Consider the following 10344-nt stretch of genomic DNA (forward strand, 5'->3'; position numbering starts at 1 on the left):
GATGCAGTGGGGTCTCTTTCCCGTACACGTATGAAAATAAACTTTAATATTTTTGCACTGATTAAATTATAATGTACTAAATGACTAAGCCTTTCTAAGTCCACAAATAAGGGGGAACCCATGACTTATTGTCTCTTTTTATTTTTACCAACATTAATTAAAATGAATATAAGCCTTGTAATAGTGATCCAACGATTTGTTTTAAATGTATTCTGCTAATGCATGCATTAAATGTTGCACATACTTGTTACCCTTATTATATGGTTTGTTTTTATAGTATGACTTATTTGCATATTTATAATGTTAATTTTTGCATACAAGCTTTTGTTAACTTTGTACAAAACAGCCACCGTAATGAGAAGCCACGTGTTAGCATTTCGCGTCGACACAAATACATCGTAAGTTTCTCGGAGTTTTGATATCCGCGAAACAACAGTTTGTGGTATTCTTAGTGTCCCAACTATATGCGACACAAAATTTTGGATATGAAAATGAACCTTTATAATATATTTACACTACTGTTTAAAGCTCTTCCTACATTATATTTGCAGTGTATAATTGCGGACTTGGAGTTTTTAGGTTCGAATCCCAGTTTCACCAATACTATGTAGGCTTTCTGACACTGATTGCTGGATACAGTAGTATTGCACCAAAGAGAGGTGCAACAAATTGTGGCAAGAAGGGATCGAAGTCATTAAACTGTGACGTAATTTATGGCAAACCCGTACTAAAATAGAAAGCTGTAATATGTTTTTTCCTCCGCAGGTATACATTCTCGCTGAAGGAATGTGCATATACGACGGGTGCAGTGACGACACTGTGCCGTACCTCGCGTCCCTTGGTCTCCACTGCCCCAAATATCACAACCCGGCTGATTACGGTACTTACCTTTTTTAATGACAACTTGATTACGAAACGAGCATGTCTCTCGCCTGTTGCTAAGCGCCACGAACATAAGCAATAAAGTGAAAGCATTTTTTCAAATTATAACTATCTTTTGCCGGCGGTTTCGTATGCGTCAAAAAGTTTTTTTGGATAAATATTTTTCTGAGTTAAACAGTAGCACTCAAGAGTAATATAGCTTCCTATTAGTGGAAAAAAATCAAAATTGGTTAAGTATTCACTATATTAACGCGTTCAAACATACAAACATACTCACAAACTTTTCTCATTATAATATTAACATACATTATTTATTAATGGCATGTTATTGTACGCTGTTCAGTACTAGGTGTTGCTCGCGGCTCCGCTTGCGTTAATAGCTTTTCCTGCTCCAAGACTCCCTCAACCATTAGCATTTTATTGCGCCACCTGGACGCTGCGAGCGCCATCTATTTTAACGTTAGATTAAATAATTCCATTTATCCCACGGGAAAAATTGCCGGGATAAAAAGTAATGTGTTAATCATTGACATTGTCTATCCATATGCCAAATTTCGTACAAATCCATTTAGCTGTTCCTGCGTTTAATTCTAACAAACATCCAAACACAATTTTCACAATCTTTCGCAATTATAATATCATTAATATGTTTATGAAGTAGCTTGCCATTTAAAAAACAGTTTTTAACTTGATACGTTAACTAATTACAACATTACGAATGAATAATTGTTATAATATGTTTCAAAACAATTACCGGTTTGAGTGTTGTAAAAATATATAAAACAAGTTCGATACTCGTTTACTAATACTGGTTGGTAGACAGATTTGCGACGAAAAAAATATTTTTATAACTAGTATCATTATGATATTATAAAATTAAATAGAACAACAGCGAAACTGAGGCTTACATCTATACTTCATTTATAAAGCTGAAGTGTTTCTTTGTTTGAACGCGCTAATTTTGGAAATACTAAACCGATTTTGAAGTGTTTCTCATAATAGCCATTACTCCTGTTATAAGCTATATTTTATTCCGGGAAAATGTTTATCTCGAAAAACAATCATTCTGGCGGAACTACGAACAAAATCTATTATAACATAAAATGAAATGTCAAAAATAATATGATCTCAAATGCAGCAAATTAAAAACCTTTTAGTCACAAAAAATATATTTGGACGTTAAATACATGTTTGACATTGTAAAATTCATAAAGGACACCTAAATCAATAAAAATCGTTTCTATTTTTTGAATCGCAACAGCTTATTGCTACGTAGATAGCGGTGGCAAAGCATCCATACAATCTGATCCCTACCGGCTTCCCTTTTAAGTTAATTATCGTTTGTCTTTGTTTTAGTTTTTTGTTAAATTGGTCACGATATGTTAACTTAGGCAATTTTTTGCCTCGGATTACCTTTTGGAAAATTTCACCTTTCGCCACTGCTAGATGATATGTTTTGCAAATTGGCAGTTCGCTGTTTTTAGCTTTCCACGCCCCGTCGCCCTGTTCAGTTGGATTCACTGTTATATAATAACGGTAAAGGTGCATGTATGAAAAATAACACCAAACCGCATCAAATGGAGTCGATGATAAAATATAAATGTAACCGCCATATATTTATTTTCGTACATTTATATTCTTTTTCTTTGTGAATTATCGCTTGCTTTAACGGTGAAGGAAAACATCGTAAGGAAACCTGCATACCTGAGAAATTCTCTATAGGTATTTTCGAGGGTGTGTGAAGTCAACCAATCCGCGCTAGGCCAGCGTGGTGGACTAAGGCCTAATCCCTCTCAGTAGTAGAGGAGGCCCGTGCTCAGCAGTGGGGCAGTATATAATAATACAGGGCTGATGTTATTACATATATTATTATATTTTTTTAGTTCTAGAAATAGCAACAGGCGAATACGGGAAATTCAATGAGGTGCTTGCCAAGGAGTGTGTAGCCCGAGGAGGGCTGAAGGAGGCGCCCGCTGTAGTCGTCGGCAGGCCGAACAACGGGTTCTCATGCGGCAGGATGAATATTATCGTCAACCCTCCTCATGAATTGTACAAATTCGGCATACTGTTTAAACGATGCATCATACAACAGTATAGGGATTGGGTGAGTATTGTGTTTTTTTTAAATGTAGTTGCATGTTCGTGTGTTTCGAATAATGTGTGAAGCTTTATGTGTATTCGTAACTAGTACTACACAGTCTGTATAAAATCAGGATATTATATTTAAGGGGTGCCATCTACAACTCCCTTAGAAGGTTTTTATGAAAGAAAAAATTCAAAAAAATTGCGCGGAAAATTAGAAAACTTAAGAAAACTTAACAATATAAATTTTACATAACTATCAGTGGTTTGAAATAACTGTCAGCGATTGACATAGTTAAGACGAGACAACGTCTGTCGGGTCAGCTAGTGATGTATAAATTTATTATTTATACAATAAATACGTATTTTGCGTGTTCGCGGCGGTTCGGCGTGATCATTACAATGTAGTGGAGGTTTAATTGGCGACTCCGTTTCACACCTCTGATCTCATTAATCCTACGCATTACAGCCGTAATATTATAATTACAGCCTGTTTACGTACCTTTAACATAATCTACGTCAGGATTGAACTTTTCATTATTTATGTATAAGAAAATGACATAACAAGACCAAGTAGTCGCATGCCCTACGGTAAATGTCATGAGTGTTTTTTTTTGGTATCGGACCGCACATTCAACACCGGGGCAAACCGCGAATTGGATACAGGAATCCCCGGGTTGCACGGTCCTGGAGGAAAGTTGGGACTCCTCCCGAGGACACTTCCTTGCCAGCTATCCTCATTACTGGGAAGGAAGTGTCTTGGGTGGGGTGTCATGAGTGTTAAACAAAGCTACCAAAAAGAAGCAGTAAATGGTACTGTACTGCGCGCCTTGCCTTATGCCGTAAGATTTATGACATAAGGGAGTAATTAGATATTATCCTTTATAGACGCGAACGCGTATTAAACGTCGCAAATTTTGTAAATCATTTAAAATACGCCAGCTTTGTAGGCTCCTATATGTTGAAAAAGTCCATTACTAGCCAATATAGCTCTACCACTATAAAAAATTCTTACAAATAACATGAAGCTAAATCGATTTTTGGCTATTATTTCTTATAACCTTTCAAAATCTCTTTTTTTTAGCTATAAAATAAAGAATTATTGAATTACACAAAACGCTAGTTAAGAAACCTCATGTATTGTAAAATTTATGTTATTTTTCACTTTACACATCTCTCCTATGAACTTGACATTTTCAAGTTAGCATAGTGTAAACTGCAGCTGTCAAAATCAGTATATAACACGGATAAATACCAAATATCGAATAGAAATACGAAAATGCATTACGAAATGATTAATATATGAGCGTGTTTTTGACAACGTATTGATTTATTTGGGTCTAACTGGCTATTTTAGGTTTGTCTACACTTCAAATTCTATACAACAAAAAACTTATCTTCCAGACAGTAACTCACCTAAAAGTGTTGCTTCATATCGTCATCGGTGTGCTACTCGGGCTTCTGTACGAGCAGGCGGGGAGTGACGCGTCCAAAACCCTCAGCAACCTCGGCTTCTTGCTTGTGTCCTGTGCTTACCTGTGCTATACCTCGCTCATGCCCGCTGTGCTTAAGTGTAAGTTATTTTGAACTTTATTTTGAACACTATTAAGTAACTCATTGGGTGAAAAAATTAAGAGCCTATACAAATTACACACGTATTTTAATCGCACTTTTTTATACTTGTACAATTATATACACATACACATGATACAATTTGTTTAGCATAGTTGACAATGAGACTTTTGTTCTTTCTACTTAATATTTAACAACTAGCATTAACGAAGTATATAGGCACTTATAAATGTATACTTATTTAATCAATAACAGAGGCAGACCTACTGGTGGTAGGTCTCTCATATGCGAGAGAACGCCTGGGTAGGCACCACCGCAATGTCTTTCTGCCGTCAAGCAGCAATATGTAGTCATTGTAGGGTTCCAGTTAGAAGAACATTGTAGTCAGTGTAACTACTGGACATAACAGGACTTAATATATTATGTCTTACGCTGGCGAGCGCAGTGGAATACGAAACGATACTTTGTAATTTAAGGTGTTGGAAGGTGTTTCTACTATTTATGGGCGGTCGTATTGCTTACCATCAGGCGAATGGCAAGCTCGTTTCTTCATCTAAAGTAATAAAAAAAGGCGAATTTAGGGGGAACCGGGCAGCAACCCGTGATGCTTTAAAGGACTTTTTGAAACTGGGAACCTGTTTGCTCCACCCGGGGTCTCGTGTCGATTTGTTTTGCTTTCGCCTGGAACCTCGCATCATTAAACGTCTTCACTAATCATTAATGAACCCAGTGACTTGTTATTTCCTCAAATAACTTGATATAACGTTAAGGAAACAATCTAATGTTCAGGTAACGTTCCATTAGTATCTCTTATTGGTAAATATCATACAATTATGTCTCCACTTCAATTACCTCTACCTCCCGTGTTATTTGTGTTATTTGCATGGCCATTAAATGTAATCAACTGAAACTGATTATTATATACTATATACACACGCTTTTTATCCCCATAGGGGTAGGTAGAGGCGCTAGTGCACCCATTTTGCGCCGTGTGTAATCCGCCTTATGTGAGAGAGGGAGAGACTATCGCCATATTGAGCACAAATTCTAGACTCCGGGTTGGTTTTGAGTAGACTGCCCGACCCGGGAATGGAACCCGAGACGCTGCAGTCGTACCGTAATATAATTACGCTACTTAAGCTGGAATATAGCAATGTATCATAATTAAAATTATTAACATAAATCAAATGTGATTATCTTAATATTATTACAAAGTAACACAACTAATAATTAAATAAATGATTTATTTCCAGTTTGATAGTTGATTATTAATTACAAGGAGCTTGCATGTTTTCCAAGTAGCTTATGCTCTCTGCTCCGCTCGTGTTGAAATCTTTTATCGTAAAGAAAATATCTAAAAGATTCAGTTTTTATGTAAATGCCAAGACATCAAACTATATAGTTAGATATAGAGCGGACATCAGGGCCAAATTTTTGCTCCAGAAGTTATTACCAAATGGTAATAAGTAGCTGTTTTTCCTCAGATATTAATACAAAAACAATATATTTACAGATAATATTAGGCTATATGAGCATATAGCCTAATATTATTATTTATTATTGAGCAATAAAAATATGTAAATCATGATTATATGGAAAAAATATTACGCATTTTAGGTACATTGTGTTTTGCTATTTCATGCTACATTGAGTAACCATCGCATGAGCGCAAAATGTTTGACAATCTTCCCAATGTCCGCACTATATAATATTAGAAATCTTTGTACAAATGTAAAAAAAATCAAAATCGAAGCACTACTTCCGAAGATTGACGCGTTCAAACAAATAAAAACTTTAACATTACATAATAAGATTTATTTAACCGATACATCATTATAATTGACATATTTATTGCTGTATTGAAATGTGTTGATTATGTGATGATAAATGATAAGATTTTTTGTTATTAAACTCTCATGAAGCCGAACAATTAACCATACATAATATACTGTAGTTGTTAAGATTATAATTTATCTAAAAAATAGCATATATATTAATCACACACACATCCTCATTTTGTGAATTATCGCTTGCTTTAACGGTGAAGGAAAACATCGTGAGGAAACCTGCACACCTGAGAAATTCTCTATAGTAATTTTGAGGGTGTGTTAAGTCTACCAATCGGCACTAAGCCAGCGTGGTAGACTAAGTCCTGCCTTCCCCTCTAATCCCTCCCATTAGTAAAGTAGGCTCGGTTCCTGTAGGACTGTATATATAATCATATACACATTATAAGAACAAACTTTTCTGATTAGTAAATTTTTGTTGTCAATCCGAAAGTAGGGGTTAGTAAAGTAATAGAGGGACATGACAACTATATTTATATCTATGATATCCTTTTCAGTTCCGTCGGAGCTATCTGTGTTGAAAAAGGAAAATTTCAATAACTGGTATCACTTAAGGACATATTATGCAGCCGTGCTGGTAACAGGAATACCGATGCAGGTAACAACCTTTTTATAAAATCATTATTCATCATTGTTTATGTTATTTATTTACGCAGTAGCTTTTGCCTGCGTTTCCACACCCAAAACAATATTTTTTCGGGGTATATCTTTTCGTGATAAAAGTTACCTATATTACTCAGAAGTAATGTGGCTTCTTATTTGTGGAAAAAAAACAAAATGAAAACGAGCTAACACGCCGAAGTTTCTTTAAGTTTTTGCCGATGCGGTCTTACGGTCTCTTGGGTTCTATTGATTACCTCGAAGAAGCATGAGAACGCTAACCTCTCTCTTGAAGATAATAACAACATAAACTCGTCCTTGAACTTTTCAGATATGGTTCAGTTTCGTGTACTCCGCCCCGTCGTACTTCCTGTCTGGCCAGCCGCTGGAGTTCTCACGTTTCGTGATGTTCGTGATGGCGCTGGCGAATGTGACATTGTTGGCTGACGCCATAGGAAACGTTATAGGGTCCAGCGTCAATCCAATTGTAAGTATTAGATAGGCCTACCAGAAGATCCATCATCAACCGCAGGATGTCCACTGCTGTACATGTGCCCCCTCCAAAGATTTCCAGATCGACTTATTGGTAGAGGCCCGTATCCAGCGACCTCTTGCGACTTTTATGAGGTCATCTGTCCAGAAGATCCAATAATACAAAATTATTGCATTAGTCCGTTCAACCAATTTCACCCGTAACTATATTTGGTTCGTACTCTTGTGGTGCCAACAATGATGTTACAAAAAATATATAAATGATCTCATGTAGTTATTCTAGCTAAGTTTATGCAATCGCATGGAAATTATTAACAATATTTACTTGATTGTTTGGTTAAAAATAATTCTCGATACCCTTGATAATCGAACAGTCTTTTCAAAAACATTTTTAAATACTTATTCCATTATTGCAATTTCCACTCATTGGAATATAATTGATTAATTAAATCCATAGACCGACGAGCAACAGTCGTTAGTGTAATGGCTTTGCCTTATTACTAGTTATTGAAATAATTGCAGAAATATTCCAACATTGAAAATACAATTCTTCAGGTTATATTCCAAGAGCAAGTCCCACGTTTATGCGATACTCCGTTCGATGTTTTAAACTTAATTTTTCACAATTTTGCAAGGATTCTATAATCTTTTGTAAAACCTCACTATAATTATTTAAATGCCCACACTTCACTTCGTTGTTAAGAAATATAAGAGTTTGAGTATTTGATGCATTTCCTAAAAATTTAACGGAAATTTGTAGTCTTTCGCTTTATTTTTTCTTATATACTTTAATACAGCAACTGCTATACTATGGAGGGTAAACTATCTATTATATGCCGGGATTTATATCTGTAACCAATAGGTGATAGGCATAACAATATCACAGATACAAACTTTGGGAAACGTAGCCACACCTTAGCTGTCAGCCAGTTAGTTGTGCTACAACTAACCCTTTAGCTAAGTGTAACTGTGCGTATACTTTCCAGAATGGCACGTTCTTCGGCGCCATCACGACGTGCGCGATGATCGCGTTCGCGGGATTCCTGGTGCTGTTCGCGCACATGAGCCGCGCCATGCAGCTCGTCTCCTACATATCCTTCCTCAAGCACGTGTTCGGCGCGCTCATACTCGCCATCTACTCCTACGGGCGGCAGCCTCTCGCGTGCCCTGATACTGAAGATTATTGCCATTTGAGGTAAGGATTCTTCTATAGCTTAACCGGGAATATGGAAATGCATTGGGGATGTTTCTTTTGCTGTTCCTTTTAAAGTTTATGTTGTTAATACAAGAAATATGTTACATATTTCGATACGGCGTGGCAAGGGTTTCTATTTTCCTGGTTACGTGACGTCATTCCATCATTATCCCATTTCAATGTTAGGTCTGTTTGCAAGAATCAAAAACCATCAAGTAATACTCACTCCTTTGCATTTATGATATACAAAATGATTAGCACGCTTTAAAATGTGCTAAATAAACGAACTTAGTATATCATTTTAACGTTACAATATTCGTGTGTCGATAAAATAGCATAATATATTTAATAACTATTTTTATTACAGATATCCATCAGAAATCATGAATGAATTCTCCGTGGCCGATGACAGCTACTGGGTAGACATACTGATATTATTAATAGAAATTGCTGTAGTTAGAGTAATAGCTTATTACACGTTACGGAGAAAAGTTAGAACGTCTTCGTAGTTTTATAGTCAGCAAAATGTTTACGAATCGGTATAGTAAACTTGTTTTTAACAAGCGTATGAAAATTTAAAGCGGGTCTTTAATCGTGTTGTTTAACCTCAAAACAAAATCTAGAATCGGTTGAAATAAATCGTTTCTTAATTCCTAACCCAATCTAACCTAACCTCACCAGTGTAGATATGGAATTACTCTGCATTTAAAATAATTTAAAAAATTAAGTGACAGAACACTTGATTATTTTAATTGATTTCTTTAAATGATATATTAGGGAACACGCAGAAAATGTCTCTCATAGCTAAGGTAATATTTGGTTGCGGTTTTAGAACAAAATGGTGTTTAGTTTTAATATATTGTAGTTCATATTGAATTGATATTTAAATAGAATTGTAAATGTTGAAATAGCATTTAGTTCTTGTCTTATTTATTACAATTTATGCTCAATTAGTTATTATTACTGTTTTTGCCATATTATGATGATGTGAAATATGTATATCAAAAATTGTTGTACATTCTCGCTTGCTTTAACGGTGAAGGAAAACATCGTGAGCAAACCTGCACACCTGAGAAGTTCCCTATAGGAATTTCGAAGGTATGTGAAGTCTACCAATCCGCAATAGGCCAACGTGGTGGACTAAGGCCTAATCCCTTTCAGTAGTAGAGGAGGCCCGTGCCCAGCAGTGGGACAGTATAGGGCAATAAGATGTATATTGTTGGCATAAAACTGTTGTGCGCCACACGTCGCTGTGATCATTTATGGGTAAGACACACGTTTCAATCCACTATACTTACTGCATATTTAATAAGCATTACAAAGATAGGTGTATCCAAATGTATCATGGCAAGTCTAAAAAGCATTCGATCCATTTTTTGGTATGCAATTTAATTTATCCATTGAATGAATTATAAGTTGTAGTACCTGCGTAAATATAGAAGTGAGAAATTCGACAACTTTATAAATAAAACTGACATTTTTAATTCAATTGGGTTGTCGTGAGAATCAATTTTATCAAAAAAATCAGCCTTAAATCCTGAAGCGAATAAACGTACATTTACATTTGTATTTATATTTCTATTTAAGGTCAATCGCGGTACCTTGTGGTACACTTGCCGTCTCATTACTGTGATAAGCTCTCTCTAGCGCGTTAAGAAAATAATAATTCCTAAA

At 35.7% G+C, this 10344-nt stretch overlaps 1 protein-coding gene across 1 annotated transcript in view; it reads left to right on the forward strand.

Annotated features, from left to right (window-relative positions):
• Positions 1-10330, forward strand: part of LOC115452224 (ATP-binding cassette sub-family G member 1) — a 78130-nt gene extending 67800 nt beyond the window's left edge. Inside the window, exons 6-12 of the mRNA XM_037442181.1 lie at positions 766-880; positions 2766-2986; positions 4369-4537; positions 6881-6981; positions 7315-7470; positions 8462-8670; positions 9038-10330. Of these exons, the coding sequence (XP_037298078.1) occupies positions 766-880; positions 2766-2986; positions 4369-4537; positions 6881-6981; positions 7315-7470; positions 8462-8670; positions 9038-9179 (1113 nt within the window). The 3' untranslated portion in view covers positions 9180-10330. The remainder of the gene's footprint in view (positions 1-765; positions 881-2765; positions 2987-4368; positions 4538-6880; positions 6982-7314; positions 7471-8461; positions 8671-9037) is intronic.
• Positions 10331-10344: the final 14 nt, after the last annotated feature.

The sequence above is a fragment of the Manduca sexta genome, chromosome 24, assembly GCF_014839805.1.
Source record: "Manduca sexta isolate Smith_Timp_Sample1 chromosome 24, JHU_Msex_v1.0, whole genome shotgun sequence".
Lineage (NCBI taxonomy): Eukaryota > Metazoa > Arthropoda > Insecta > Lepidoptera > Sphingidae > Manduca > Manduca sexta.